Source organism: Ambystoma mexicanum, chromosome 4q, assembly GCF_040938575.1.
Source record: "Ambystoma mexicanum isolate Mex_15411 chromosome 4q, UKY_AmexF1_1, whole genome shotgun sequence".
Classification (NCBI taxonomy): domain Eukaryota; kingdom Metazoa; phylum Chordata; class Amphibia; order Caudata; family Ambystomatidae; genus Ambystoma; species Ambystoma mexicanum.
In genome coordinates, this window is record NC_090928.1 from 394,450,876 (window position 1) to 394,467,295 (window position 16,420).

At 48.4% G+C, this 16,420-nt stretch overlaps 1 protein-coding gene across 1 annotated transcript in view; it reads left to right on the forward strand.

The window, feature by feature from the left end:
• Window positions 1–6,346: 6,346 nt before the first annotated feature.
• Window positions 6,347–16,420, forward strand: part of RYR2 (ryanodine receptor 2) — a 3,854,281-nt gene continuing 3,844,207 nt past the window's right edge. Inside the window, exon 1 of the mRNA XM_069607971.1 lies at window positions 6,347–6,919. Within this exon, the coding sequence (XP_069464072.1) occupies window positions 6,869–6,919 (51 nt within the window). The 5' untranslated portion in view covers window positions 6,347–6,868. The remainder of the gene's footprint in view (window positions 6,920–16,420) is intronic.

The following is a 16,420-nucleotide window of genomic DNA, read 5'->3' on the forward strand; positions in this document are numbered from 1 at the left end:
AGGCAGGCCTCAAAGTCCTCTGCTGTGCAACAAGTACCATCATCTCACAAAATGGTGGCGTCTCATGAGGGAAGGTTGAGTGACATCTTGACCTCCAAGGATGTTGTGTCAGTGGTCTCCTCTCATCAGGATTCGAGTGACTCTCCTCAGGAATCCATGCATTAGTCAGAGACTCCTAGAGCAGACCCAGGTCTCATAAGCCTTCCACCTCCGGTGCCGATGGGATCCTTGACATTGGAGGGCAATTGATCTCCTATGAGTACACCTGCATAGTCCACTCAATACCCAATGCCTTCCATGGGAATTCGCTTTTCTGATCCTTGGGGTCAACCAGCCATGTGAACTGTACTGGTACCAAATTCAGACCTCAAGTTGGACTCTACTATCTTCTGCTAACTGGATTCCAGTGTGTGCAACCACTCAGCCCCAGGCAGCTTGTTTGGATCAATGTTTTTTTTGCTTTCAGTCATTAATGCATTCTTCAGCTGTGACATTCCAATTTAAAGGCCTCATAAGGAACTGCTCCCCCCTCGACTCCAGTCCCTTTTCCACCACCATCCCAGCTGCCTCCTCAGATGATCTCTTTGGTGGAACCCATGGCTCTGGCTCCTCTGCCCCTGATCCAACATCTCTAGGAACTTTGCCTGCACCAGCCCCTTTACCCCCAGCAGAATGCAATATTAGCCTCCAGCTCCCCCGACAGGGACTCATGGTGTGAATCAGGGCACAACAGTACCCAATGCAGGTGCTGATGAGACTCCTCATGAGGATATGGAAGAGGATATCCCGTCTTCATCCAAAGCCTTTCATGAAAGTTTTGGAGGGGTGGCCAAATTTCTAGTTCTTTCTACTCCGGTCGAAAACCCCCACAGAGTCTGTGATTTTATCTGGCGTCATGGGTGTAAATACTGTGGATCGTATGGGAATTCCCATTCAAAAAGATGTATTGGTTGAGGCAAATGTTTAGAGTAAACCCCATTCTTCTTCTGCAACAAATAAGAAGCTGGCCGTGAGGTACAGACACTTGCCTTTGGATTGAGTGAACATCTCTGTACAGCCTCTGCCATCTCATCAGTAGTGGCTGTGGCATCCATGGTACGTAATATTATGATACGGTCAACTATACCATTTTACTTGAAAGACTTCCTAGATTGGGCATTCAGGGTACTCTCATTGAATGGATCCGATAATTTCTTACAGATAGAGATCAACAAATCAAACGTGGATCCTTCTATTCTCACTTTTTCCATCATCATGTGGAGTGCCACAAGGCTCGGCCTTGTCACCGATCCTTTTTAATGTATATCTCTGTCCATTGATGGACATCCTGCACCAATTGCGGTTAAGGTTTTGTAACTACGTGGATGATACTCAAATCCTTTTTCATCTCACTGAAGACACTGATACTCTGTCCAATCAGAGACTGTCTTCTATCCATTAAACAATGCATGGATCAGAATCATCAAAAAATCAACCCAGATAAAACAGAGATCTTAATAGTGAACGAGAAACCAGACATCCTTTGATCATTGCCCAGAGCTTCAGCGACAGTTAAGAGCCTTGGAATCATTTTGGATAATAAACTAACATTACACAACCAAATTGCATCTGTTATGAAATCTTGCTTTTTTTTTATAAAAAAGTTTAAATATGTAATTCCCTTTCTCTCTGTTTCCCATCAAGTACTTGTACTGAACAGTCTGATCTCATCCAGACTAGACTTTAATAACAGTATATACCTTGGAGCCTCTCAGCAATCAATTACTCCCCTTCAGATAATTCAAAAGGCAGCAGCCAGAATCCAAATGAAATCCAGGAAATACTACCATATTACACCAATCCGGCGGGCCTAGCACTGGCTCCTTGTCTGTCAGAAACCAAATTATCTTTAAGAGCATGTGCCTGGTCCACTAGAGTCTTTCTTTACCAGACTCTAATTCGCCAGCTTCTAGACTTACCTTATTTGCCCCATCGCAGACCTTAAAATCTAACTAGGACAGGAAACTGCTTATCCCCAGGTATCAGAAAGAATGACAGGGTGGTTGCTCTTTCACGGTACAGACTTCCAGACTCTGAAACACCCTGCCAATTACACTCAGGAACAAGACCAATCTGTTGACCTTCTGGAGGCATCTCTTAAAACATTTCTTATAACAAGGCCCTAGATATTGCTGTCCTATATTACACTTTACTTCTCTAATTCGAGCCTTGCTTGATGCCTTTCTCTGCCTCTATACCACCGAGACACCTTTGGGTATTTGGTGCACTCTATAAAACTTAGGTAACATAACATAAGGGTTCCACTAGTGCTGCTTCCTCAACTTCCTCCACTTCATCTTCTATTCCTTCTTGTAAGTTAGCATGACTATTTTCTCATGGGAGTTCAGAAGTATTTCGGAGAAGATGGACACAATGTTTGCATGTTGATTGGCAAAAGCGGGTAGTAGGTCTGCCTCTCCACACCCTTTGGTACCTCTGTCTATTTGATCTTGATCACGAACTTCCTCTATGTTGGGGTACAGTGCTATCTCCAAGATACCTTGCGCTACCTAGTCTCCTACCTGGATTTGATAGGAGAGTTTTCCATTATTTTGGATCTGAATGTTTACATCTCCCCTATAGCCTCGGTCTACTACTCCTGCTAACAGATCTAGCCATGCCTCCATGCTAGCCCATATTTAGATGTTAGTCAGATGTATGTGCCTTTTGGTGGAGGTAAGAGTAGGCCAGTAGGAATGATCCGTCTCTCTCGTGGCTCTATGATCAATTCTTGGCTACTAGACAGGTCAAAGCCAATAGACTCTTAAGTAGCCACAGTTGGGGTGGAGGCATTATTTGAGAGTTTAGCACATTGTGGGGTCCCCGATTTGTATCAATCAGGCCACATCCTACTGCTGGCAGCATATGAGAGGGTGTAGGAGTAAGAGATGGAAAAAATGGTGGCATGTTGATTGGCAAAGACTTTTATTAACAACAAAATGGAGGTGGAGTGGGGAGTTGGAGGAAAACCTGACCCTATCTCTGAGAGGGTTTTTTCCTGCCTTAAAAAAACTGGCTAATGAAAACTGTCTGTGTCAGAATGTCTCAAAGTAAAGTTCGCCATCCTGGGTCCAAATCCTAACCTATCCCTCACAAGATAAACTCAGTATAATGTGCTAAAAGACATTTCTTTTGGCTATCCACCTGTAGTCCAGCTTTGCAGTTCAAAACAAAAGTTACAAAAGATGTAGAAAGTAAAACAATAGTTCAACAAGACTCAAGGGGTTCATTCCCTTTCAGCAGAGTTTGTATCAGCTTCCTGCTTCATGGGACCTTTGCGGACACACTCCTCTCCACGACACCGTCTTTTCTGGTCTGACCTCCCCCGCGTAACTTGCTAGGTTCCGGGTCTGTGCCGCGAGTTTGAAAACGCCATTGTTCGGTTCCCCTTACTGTTCTGAATTATAGCGGGCCAATTGGTTGATTTGGTTGATTCCAGCAACTAGACCGCATGCAATGGTTCTCAGCATTGATCCTCACTGCTCTTGGTCTCTCCCTCGTGTCACTACAGTCAATGAATACCTTATGGGTGTTTTCCCTTTCAGTGGTATCTACTTGAGATGTGTGACAAAAGTAGATTGGTTTAGCTGATTGGAGGGTATGAGAGGGTTTATGAGGAAGGTGGGGGGTCCAAGGGATAGTGCATTCCCCCAAGGTGGTCACTACTTTCAATGGGGTCTTCCCTTCCCATGAGATGCTCCTGTTGAGTACCAACCCCAGGGGGACTACTGCGTAGTGGCCTCACCTCCCTGGCCTCATAGAAAGGGGTTCCATATCTAAAGCAGTGATGACACCTTGGGGTTCATCACAGGGGCCTAGGGCTAGGAGGAACCTCGTGGTAGTGGTTTGTACTCGTTTGGAGTTTTCTTAGCTGCAATGCGGGGGCCTCTAGGTATAGGGCATTAGCATAGTCTAGATGTGAAAGGATGATAGCAACGATCGCAGAGACTGTGGGGAAAGATCAGGTAAGGAAAAAGGTGGTAGTTGATGCGCATCTGTAGGTAACAGCATTTTACCACAGAGTTGATGTGATGTCCGTGCCCACAATGTATCATGGAGGCATGTGCACTAATTGAGTTCTGTTAGAGAGGAAGGAGGATATGTAATTCAGATGCCAAGGGTTTGTAGTCTCTTGGTGAGGATGGAGTGGTTGATGGTATCGAACGCTCTCAAGAGGTTGAGTAGGATTAGGGTGGTGCAACCTTCTGAGTGTCTATTAAGGTCGTCCAGGTGCAGGCTACGCAGTATTTCAATCCTAATAAAGGTCTCAAGCCAGATTCGGGCAGATTCAAGGATCTTGTTTGATTCTGAAAAGAGGCATGGTTGCGAGTATGCTGCTCGGTCAGCTAATTTAGCTATATAGCAGTTGTTTGAGATGGGTCTGTAGTTGTTTATAACAAGAGGGTCGAGGGAGGTCTTAAATTCTGCTGAGAAGGTACTGGAAGTGAGCGATGAGTTGACGATGGATCTTGCGAGGTCACCGGCATATGATATGATATGATCTGGCATTTATAACATGCTTATACACAAGTGTTTCAAGGCGCGAAGAGGCAAGGGAGGGGGACCAAAGGGAAGACAGAGACAATGATCTTGCTAGGCCAGTTGATATTGAGATCGCGCAAGTGCAGGAGAGAGGGGTGGGGAAAAGTGCGAGGGGAAACGGGAGGGGGCAGTGCAGTACATGGGATCAAACAATAAAAGAAGTGCAGCCAGCTGGTGGCAAGTGCAACAGAAAAAGTGCAGACAGCTGGTGTCCAAAGTGCAGGCAGGGGGACTGTAGGGTTACAGATACAGACCCAAGTGCAAGGGTTGCCTGGGGGGCAGTGCTGGTGGGCAATTGGCAGAGAGGGGACCTGTGCCTGATATTAGAGGGTAGCCAGGTGACCAGTGCAATATCCGTTTCAGCCAGGAATTCAGCAGGGGAGAAGAAGAGAGAAAGCAGAAGCAAAGAAGAGGAAAGACTTGAGGTGCTGTCATAGGTAGCTGTCAAGATTTCTTTTAGCAGAGAGGTGGGCAGGGCCGTCAAGGGATCCTGATGCCTGGCTTAGTGATAGTAGCTTGAGGAATTCTGGGGGGAGAGAGTTGAGAAGGTAAGAGAAGAGTGGGACAGTGGTTCTGATGTTGTGTAGGCAGAGCGGGGATTGCCACTAGGTTTTGGAGAGGATGGAATTGTGTCTCTCTTGGGCTATCTTGTGGAAGTAGTCTGAGAGGGAGTCATAGGGGGATTTGGTGTGGCTGGGAGTGTTGGTGGTCCAGGCAGGGGCGTTGAATTCAAGGATGAGTTGGAAGCGTTCCCTCAATGGGTGCGGGGCTTTGGAGATTCGGTTCCACTAGTAGGATTGTGTGGTCTTCAGCTGGGAGACGTAGGGCATTCTGCTGGATGACGCCATCTGTGCTCCAGGATATGGGTGAATGTTTTCCGTTTTTTGAGGACTGGAGTGAACCATCGAGGTGAACGGCCTTGACTGCTAGAGAAAGATCTGATGGGGGAGAGGCAGCTGTAAGCTGGGGGGAAATCTGCAGCAAATTTGCCAATTTTCAGCACTATTACCGCCGGCGGCACATCCGCTGGCAGCAAAAGCGGGCATTTTCCCCATTGGGCCCAATGGGGAATGAGGAATTCCCGAATGGGCCCAATGGGGAATGGGCACTAACTGTTCCGCCAAACCCGTGATCTGGCGTTAATAGCTCCAGGGGGTTTGGCGGTAGGGCTAATAGCGCCGGCGGTAATAGCACCACCGTGACCACCCAACTCGTGATGAGGCCCACTGAAATGACTTGCCCCCTCCATCCCAAACCTACTATTTTTCCACTGCCTTTTGCTTTTGAAAAAAGCGTAATCTACATCAAATCAATGTAGTTGTGTTGGTTTTCCCAGCTCTAGACAGTAGGGGGTGGGGGCGGGGTAATTTTGAACTACCCCGCACAGTTTCTTCTGGGCCAGCATCTGTGCTTCATGTAAAACACCCTCGACGCGTTCTTCGCCATGTAGCGCCAAGAGGCCCTTGGGTTTGCTGCCTAGCGCCACACACCTCCCCAGTCATTCATGGAATGTTCTTCGCCATGTAGCGCCAAGAGGTCCTTGGGTTTGCTGCCTAGCGCTACACACTTGCCCATTCATTCATGGAAGGCTGGTCTATCCGGCATCAATGCCGTATTTCTTGCGATGTGTTCGCGCCGTGAGCATCCGCGGAGGCGCTCTTTTTATTTCCCGCAGCCTGCTGTGTCCCCCCTGCTGCCTGGTCCGTGATGTTCATGGCACCTCCGCTAGCGTCGGTGCTGGGTGTCGCGCTCTCGGCAATGCACGCAGCGCCCCGCCACTTCCCAGCGCACCCAGGGTCCCAGCGATGCACCTGCCACGGATGTCTGTTCGGGGCAGCCGGCCACCCTTTGCGCTCATCCCCGCATTAGAGCTCGTAAGCGCAGAGCGGCGCTGGCAGCGGCGCCCGCTGGTGCGCGAGGTAGTCGGCAGGGGGCGCCAGGGGGCCGGCCCGCCGCACCTGCGGCATCAGCAGAGGAACTGGGGAGCGAGCCCCACCTCCCTCGGCATTGACAGAGGAGCTCCACACAGCCCCCACCCCGCCTCCCCGAGAGCTGAGGGGCCAGAGCAGCGAACCTGCGGCAGCGGCGGCTGGGGATCGTCCTGCGGGCCCGCGTGCGATCCATCCCTCTCGTCTCTCCCCGGAGTAAGGTCCGCCCCCGCCCCCTGCACAGCCGGAGCTTAACCCTGCGGCTTCCCCGGGCTGGCGCTGAGGAGGAGCGCGGCACCCACCAGGCACCCACGCCGGCACCACCGAGAACACTGCCCTGCGGCGCGGCGCCCCCAGCCATGGCCGAGGGGGCCGAAGGCGGCGAGGACGAGATCCAGTTCCTTCGTACTGTAAGTCCGCACTTTGTGCCCCCTCTCTCGCAATATGTGCAGTGCGGCGCGTGTGGCCACTGGGCTGCGGTGCTGCACCGGGTCACCCGGTCTGGGTGTGTACCGAAGAGCCGTGCGGGCAGGTGCGGTGTGTAATAACGTGACTGCCCGTGGCACGTTGCTAGGAAGTGCTGCGCATCCCCGCAAGCTGGTGTTCAGCGGGGGGCAGGGTCTGGTCAGCAATGCTAGGGGTTGGTGTGCGGTGTGTCGGGATGGGGTACAGTGCCTGGCTCACACGGGCAGGTGCGGGTGCCGTGCTAGAGGTGGAGGCGCGGTGCTGGGAGCACGGCTGTAATTCCAGGGGGGGGTGGGGGCGGGTTTCTCTGCATGGACACCTCGCCGCACGGCTCCGTGCCATCCCGGGGGAGGCGGGGGCTGCCCGCAGTCCCGCTGCGGTAGTGCTGGCTTTGGGACAGCGGCGTGATAATGCATTGAGTGTGAAGCCACGGCCGCCGCCAGCATGCGTCTGCCGCGCACTCCCTCCCCGGCGGCGGCGCGGCGCCCTTGACTCCGCCTGCACGCTCACTGAGGGCGCGCTCTTTGTCTTGCGGGTGGTCCAGAGACCCCTTGAAGTCCGCGGTGGTGGCAAGCTTCCTCCCCACTAGCGCGCATCCCGGTCCTCAGTGCGCCGCTTTGCTGCAGTCTCAACGCCTCCTTTCTGCGCGGGTGGGGGGTGGCTGTCCCCAGCCCCTCCGGGAGCCCCCAGTACAACAGCGCGCCCCAGAAAAGTTTGTAACGCAGTGTAAGAGATGGCCACGAGGGAGCATTAGGACGCGGCATGCGCACAGGAGAGGCGCTTATGTGCACGGTGCAAGTGGGCCGGGGTCTTGTGTGTCTTATGTGAACCATGGAGTGGGGCGTCTTTTTCGGGGTGATTAGGCCAACCTGTGAGGTCTGCATCTGGTGTGGTGCCTGCGCGGCACCGTGTGTTCTGACACACACCCGCAGTCTCGGGTGCGCAGAGTTCAGCTCCAGCCGGCCATTGGTTGACGCACAGCCCGTGGGCTGCCCTGGATCCCTCGAGCACCTGCCGGTTCGGGGTTCGTTCGCTGTGCGACCGGCAGGGGGGCTTCTTTGGGATTTGCCTGGAGAAATAATTTCTAAACCCGTCCCACAGGGGCGGGGGCGTGCCCCCAGGCAGCGAAAGGGCACCTTTGGGGAAGCGGGGCATGCGAGCCAGTAGCTAAACTCTGTAGATCCTGGGTTCTAATCTCGGCGTTCCCACTTGACCACAGTGTGTGAGCCTGGTTAGACTACTCACTCTCAATGCCACTATCCTTTTATATATGTCACGACGGGGGACAAGACTGACTGAACACCATGCACGGACACGTGGACATGCGCACACACATGACAGTAGGCCCTGAATGACAGGCACCTGTCTGCGGCCCACTGTTCAGCGGCCTTCTCCTGTCCAGGATGTGCCCCTCCAACACACGCAGACGCTCACACAGCAGTAGGCCAGGATTATCCTCTCCCACCCCACGTGTGTGTTGCTGCTCAGAAATGACCTTGGAGGAGGGGGAGGAAAACAGGCAGGCTTTTAAAAGGCAATGGATGCGCACAGCATCGTGCGTTCCTGCGCACATATTCTGGCCGGAAGTGGTGGCGTTCGCCCCTTATTAACGTTTGCCACTCGCCCACAAGCAGGGACACCATTTCACCAAAGTGCCTGGGGTAGCGGAAGTGACATCACAGGACCCTTGACCTCTGGTGGCATCACTGGAAATGATGTAATTTCATCCCACCCCGAAGTAACATCACTACGAAAAACATGGTTTCGATATCACTGTAATGTGATATACATTTCATACAAGAATGGATCGCCATATGAATCGTTAATAGTGTGTATAGGCCCATATGACCAAATTACTGTGAATGCAAGCAGACGTCCAAAGCCAAATGACAATGACGTTTTATTATATAGAACTTACGCTTATGCCCTTTATGATACATACAATATCACCCCACTTTTGGTGGTACTCATTTTTCGACCTCAGAAGGATGAAAGGCTGAGTTGAGGTATTTAAGAACAGACTACATCAGTGACTCACCCCTTGAATTGTGCCTGAAATAAACCTAAAGTCCAGAAATATTGTATAGAATTCCAGAAAGACAAATTATTTGGTATTATTTATGTAGGTCACTGCTGAAAGTGTTAGACTCGTGGCACCCCTGTTCTTTGTCTTTTTTATTTTACATAAGGGGCCTGAACAAGAAAGCCAGCCACTCCAGAAGAAAAGAGCCACATGGTGCTGGCCACAGCCCAGGAGCTTGTATTTAAAAAAAAAAGTGTTTTCCTGTTTTTTTTGTAGGGGTATAAAGGGAGACGACAGGGGTAGCAAGGGAGACCTGAGGGGTCGCAGTTGCGACCCATGGTGACTCCTAAATGACGTTGCTGCATCCAAATGATAATGTGTTATAATATAGCACTTACGCTTAAACGCTTTATATAGATCAAATATACATACAATATCACCCAACCTGTGTTGATACTCATTTAACAGAAGAATGAAAGGCTGAGCGCTCAACCCCTTGAGCAATATTACCGGCTATAGATATCTTACTAGCAATATTAAAATGAGAAATTACATGTCTGAATGCTGTGAAAGTCAGAAAGCAAATTACACTCTGTAGTGGATATCAATACACTGGTAACTGAGATTTAACAGCAGGCCAGTTAATCTCTAGGTCTGGTGCAAAGTTGGCCAAATGTCAAGCGTCCATTGATCTACTTCAGAGGTTGACAAAATACATACCATTGGGAGGGTAGCCCAGGGAAAGCAGCGCCCTCACACGACATTCTGCACTCTGGGCACTCGTTAACTCATACATGCAAACAAACATCCTGAACAGCATGCCATGGAGATAGGAAAGACAGACACATTACAACAAAGCATTAATTGTGGCACAATGAAATCAAGGGCCACTTTATGTGCTATGGTTAAACATTTCTACACTGTACACAAGCTTTTAGGCACAATGATTTTGTCAAGTGACCGAGGACACCAAGATGGAATGTCTTGTGATGATCGTAACCAGTGGTCGAAGTGTATGAAAAGAAGTAGAGGAACTAATTTTCCTGCCAGCCTGCCTCGCCCCCCACAAACCCCATTGCAACACCCCCTCCGACCCACAATACAACCCCCCCCAACAAATGCACCTGCTGTTTAAAGTAACGTTCCGTGCAGTGCAAGCGTCAACTGCTTCCTACACTTTTTATTTTAAAATGAAACCATTCCAGAATACGTTCTTTTTAAAATAAAAGTATAGGAACAGTAAAATGTAATTTTAAAAAGTATAGGAGCACCGCTCCCAACCGCTCCCGCCCACTTCGACCACTGATCGTAACAGAGACAGCAGAAGAAAAAAACATGCTATAACTGCAACTTGCGAAAAGCAAAATGCATAGTCCGAAATTGATGCTTATTCTACTCCAAATGCTTTTTGGAAGTTTGTGTCTGCATTGTGAATTTCAGGTGTTTAGGAACAGAGTAAATCAGTGACTCACCCTCTGAAGTGTGGCTGAAATGAACCTCTAATGAATCTAGTAATTATTGTACAGAATTCCAGAAAGACACATTATTTGTTATTCCTATTCTTTCTTATTTAGGGTCAATGCTCAAAGTGTTACACTTGTGGAACCTCATGTTTTTTTTAAGAGGCCTGAACAGAGAACAAGTACTGCAGAAACAAAGCGCCACATGGCGCTAACCACAGCCTAGGCGCTTCCATTTAAAAAAAAAATCTTTTTAATTTTTTGGGGGTAGCAAGGGAGACCACAGGGGTAGCAAGGGATACCTCAGGGGTAGCAAGGGAGAACTCAGGGGTTGCAAGTGCAACCCCTGGTGACCTCCAAATGACATCCCTGCCCGTACGGCTGGTCCAGCCGTGGTTTCTCAGGCACGCGCAGCAAAGCATGCCTTATTACCTTATTATTTCCAGGTGTTGGGATCAGGGCAAAGGGCATGGCTGGCAGGAGCCTGCTGATAACACTAGGGAAGACAATTAGCCACATTCCCTATGGCAGGCAGACACATTATATATTCTGGATCTCTCTCTCTCTCTCTCTCTCTCTCTCTCTCTCTCTCTCTCTCTCTCACACACACACACACACACACGAGATCCGCTGTCACCCAGAATCGCAGTATAGTGCATATAGGAACAATTGTTGTTGCTTATAAGCACGAGACAGCGCTTCAACGCTATTACATATGACCGGAGGCGTTATACAAATATACGATAACATCTCTGTGTGATTCAACCATCCTTGTGGAACCGGATTTTGTCAAAACGGGAAACCAGCTCTGAACAGGATAAAGCGTACAGCCAAGATATGCTGGGCCCCGCTGAGCCGGGGGGTGGGGGGGCAACAGTGATGGCTCACACAACTGGGGGCTGAACAGAATCGTGTAGCATTTTTTATGCATGGCGCGTAAAACTGCTCTTCACACCCCCCTCCTATACACTCTCAATTTTGCCACATAAACCAAGGCCTTGTCGCTGAAGAGATGTGCCCCAGATCACACCATTTGGATCTGGGGAAAGCTGGGAATAGAACCAATGCATCCTGAAAAAGTTGATAACAACTTGAGCACAAAGTCACACTCCTTCCGTTGTTGCTAGCAACGGTATCCTAGCACCCCAGGCGCTGAATCACCTAAATGGACCATTTTGTTATGGCTCCGTCCAATGAAGGCATGGGTACCCTCGCCCACATATTCACACAGGAAGAAAGACTCGCAGACACACGGCCCTGTATCGCTAAGTTGGCTTTGTTGCTGACCATTGGCTGTTTGTTTTGGAATGCCAGAGAATGGGTCACTCTTCATTTAGAGGGCGCGTGCCCGCTGCACCAGCCCGTGGAATGCCAGAGGCCTACCCAAAGGATGCCTGGAGCCCTGTCCTCAGCATCAATGCTCTTTGGGGACTTTATTTGAACCACACCACCTTTTCCCAAAACGCCGGGACTGTATCCAGGGCTCCCCCGCTGCACATGACCAGTGTATCCCGGTCACCGGGGTACTCAGACACCATACGCAAGCAGGAGGTCATAGGCTAAATAATAGTTCTTTAAAAAATAATTGTTCTTTAATAAGGCGCTTGATACCAGAGATTGGTTTCTACGCGCAGGATTGGGATTCAAACCTGTGTTGCGCTGCCCCGAGCGATCCCCCCTCACCAATGGCCCAATAAGACCCACCAGGAGCCATGTGGCGATATGCAGGGTTGGGGGAACGTTATTCTTTCTAATACAAAGGGCCTCATTACACGGACAGCGGTGGACCAAGGTGCTATTGGCACCTTGGTCCATGCCGGTAAAATACCGGCACCGCCTTGGAGGAAAGGGGAATTACCACCCTATTCCAAAGTTGGTGGGGCGTTAATTCCCCCTTCCCCCATTGCCCTTCCCCATTCCCATTTTTGCCCCATAGGGCATAATGGGAATGCGGAAGGTGCTAATTACGGCACCGCAAATTGCGGTACCGTAATTAGCCCCCTGCTCCCTTTGCGGGTTGGTTTTTAATGCCTGCAAAAAGCAGGCGTTAAATTCTCCAACGCGCAAAGGGACCTCGTAGTAAGGTGGTAAGGGTTAACGGTCACCGGTACCATTAACGGTGACCGTTAACCCTTACCGCCGTCCGTGTAATGAGGCCCAAAGTGTCTTACACTGATCCACTACACATTTGTGTCCTGTCTACTGGCTAACATAACTGCATGCCGCTCCATGGCGGGATGGCGCCCATATTTAGATCATAATTGCATGCAGGGTGGGAGGTATTTTATTCATTATAATACTTACAAAACTCTGCCCAGTCAGGTACGGTGGGCACATAGTAATACTCTGCTTACATTGGACAACCCAGGGACAGATTACGGAAACTTTGCTCCGATGCAAGTGCAAAGCTGTACGGTATTGGTATTTCTAAATACACTGGGACATATTAGACCGCCATGACACCATGACAAGTGCAGCTTGACATGGTATAAGCACCTGGGCAAAACATGCCCCGCTGCAAAAAAGATATACATTTTCAGTGCATTTTACGGACTGGTATTAGCACAAGCGCAAACTTTGCCCTGGTACAAAATACATCAAAAATCTATCTTTTTTGCACTAAAGTAATTGTTGCCCAGGTGCTTATAGCATGCCAAGCTGCACTTGTTTAGGTGCAATGGATTTTTAATATGTCCCAGTGTTTTAAAAATAGGGCAAACTTTGCCCTAGTGCTAAGACTGTGCAATTTCTGCACTTGACCCGCGCAACGTTTCTATAATCGTGTCCCAGAATGTCAGCGCGTGGATCATCAAACACTCGGCGTGTGTGCACCTAAGAGGGCAAGCCATGGGAGCAGGTGCTGGTAGCGAGACCATGAAACTGCCCATGTCTATATATATATATATATATATATGTGAAACATGTTGGATGTGCTTGGCAGTGTTGTAACAGCAGCTGTGATGCCATGTCTTCTTAGTATGATACATGTGATGTCCTTTTTATTGCATGACACTGTGTTGTTACTGTACTTTTTAATTTCAGGATACGTGTGATGAACTACTAGTTGTAAAGATGTAACCTCCAGGTCTTTACGGAGACATTCATGTCACATATGTATTCTAATGCTGCTTTCACCCAATCACAGACCACACCAGCGTACAGGGGCCGCTCTGGCAACATTGGTTGGTACGCATTATGGAGTAGTCAAGATTAGTGCCGGCAGCCTAGCCGCACACTGTGTGAGGTGGTGTATCCAGCTATGTGGTGGGCAGACCAGGCAGTCTGTAAATAGGGACAGATAAAGATGTTGCCTCATACTCATGTGTGCACTGAATCCCGGGAGCAGAGTGACTGACACCTAGTGCACATGTGTATTTTATGGAAAGACCTGAAATATTCGCTAGTCTAACTCTGGGTTGTGCAACTCCAGGTCTCGAGGGCTGGGTCCATGTCGGATTTTCAGTATACTCCTCATTAATATTCATGAGATCAATTTGCATACAACAATTCTAAATGTATGCACATTTCTTCTCATGAATATTCATGAGGGATATCCTGCAAACCTGTCAGGTTTCTGGCCCTCGAGGCCTGGAGTTGGAAACTCCTTACTCTCCTGTATGGGTCCCGCGATTAGAGGGTAGCCTATTACTTACACATGATTGATTTTAACTTTGCTTTGTGGGACTTGTAGTCATGTGTTTATAGTAGGGCAATCCAGGACTACACGTCCCAGAATGCTAACTTAAAACCAGGACTGAACTAGCATCTCCCGTATGGAGTGGATAATGTTGACATGTATAATTTATATTGGGAACTTCCTAAGCTTCATCATTAAGATGTAAGAGGTGCCGCTAGGCAGAAATTGGAGCAGATGTGCACCCGCTTCCTTCGCAGCTTCCTGTCGCGGGGACCTCCCAGCAGAATCATTTCCCAATGATCAGCGGTGCAGGGATATGCAGGAGGGGGGTGGGGCTGCTCAGCTTATAAGCATTTTAATGTTTACGTTGTTAATTAGCTTGAGGAGTTCTAGGAAAGTTCGATAAAGATGCTCCAGGATTGGCCATTCTGTCTTCACGCAGCATTTCCCCTATCATGGTGTTCCGGTTGCTGATCAGAGACTGTTCCTTCTACATAAAAATAATGTCCTCATAATATTGCAATGCTGTGCGCTGTTCTGAAGAATGAACTACGAAAAGAGAGGGCTTGCTCTCACACTGCGCACACAATTGCAATAAAAAGCACAGATGCTATGTATGTTTGTGGGTTTGAATCAACACTGTTGCAGCCTGACACGTGTTTCGAGCTTCCTGCTCTTCCACTGAGGCTTAGACTTGATTTCTCTATACACTGGGTATGAAGTTGAGGTAAGTAATTAATCAGAATAACAAATTCATACGTGGGCTCCCAATAACTTGCAGTTGCACGAAGAACTATACGGGGTAAATTGTTGAGTTGCAGCGTGTTTGCCGCCTAGCTACATTTCCTTAGTGGGTACTTGGCAGGTTCCCACTACTGCTCTCACCCGCAGCCCATCCATAACCCATACAATTGCTGTCTAAGCGCTGTACCTTGCTAGGCCCTTCTCTGCCAAACCTCTTTTCGGTTTTGAAGAATGTCCTCATAATATTTCAATGCTGTGCGCTGTTCTGAAGAATGTCCTCATTATTGCAATGCTGTGCGCTGTTCTGAAGAATGTCCTCATAATATTTCAATGCTGTGTGCTGTTATGAAGAATGTCCTCAGAATATTGCAATGCTGTGCTCTGTTCTAATATTGCAAGGCTGTGCTCTGTTCTGAAGAAAGTTCTCATAATATTGCAATGCTGTGCGCTGTTCTGAAGAACGTCCTCATTATTGCAATGCTGTGCACTGTTATGAAGAATGTCCTCAGAATATTGCAATGCTGTGCTCTGTTCTAATATTGCAAGGCTGTGCTCTGTTCTGAAGAATGTCCTCATAATATTGCAATGCTGTGTGCTGTTATGCAGAATGTCCTCGGAATATTGCAATGCTGTGCTCTGTTCTAATATTGACAAGGCTGTGCTCTGTTCTGAAGAATGTCCTCATAATATTGCAATGCTGTGTGCTGTTATGCAGAATGTCCTCAGAATATTGCAATGCTGTGCTCTTTTCTAATATTGCAAGGCTGTGCCCTGTTCTGAAGAATGTCCTCATAATATTCCAATGCTGTGCTCGGTTCCGAAGAATGTCCTCAGAATATTGCAATGCTGTGCTCTGTTCTGAGGAATGTCCTCATTATATTGCAATGCTGTGTGCTGTTCTGAAGACCGTCCTCAGAAAATTGCAATTCTGTGCTCTGTCCTAATATTGCAATGCTGTGCTTTGTTCTAATATTGCAATGCTGTGCTCTGTTCTGAAGAATGTCCTCATAATATTGCAATGCTGTGTGCTGTTATGAAGAATGTCCTCAGAATATTGCAATGCTGTGCGCTGTTCTGAAGAATGTCCTCATAATATTGCAATGCTGTGTGCTGTTATGCAGAATGTCCTCAGAATATTGCAATGCTGTGCTCTTTTCTAATATTGCAAGGCTGTGCTCTGTTCTGAAGAATGTCCTCATAATATTCCAATGCTGTGCTCGGTTCCGAAGAATGTCCTCAGAATATTGCAATGCTGTGCTCTGTTCTGAGGAATATCCTCATTATATTGCAATGCTGTGTGCTGTTCTGAAGACCGTCCTCAGAAAATTGCAATTCTGTGCTCTGTCCTAATATTGCAATGCTGTGCTTTGTTCTAATATTGCAATGCTGTGCTCTGTTCTGAAGAATGTCCTCATAATATTGCAATGCTGTGCTCTGTCCTAATATTGCAATGCTGTGCTCTGTTCTAATATTGCAGTGCTGTGCTCTGTTCTGAAGAATGTCCTCATTATTTTGCAATGCTGTTCTCTGTTCTGAAGAATGTTCTCATAATATTGCAATACTGTGCTCTGTTCTAATATTG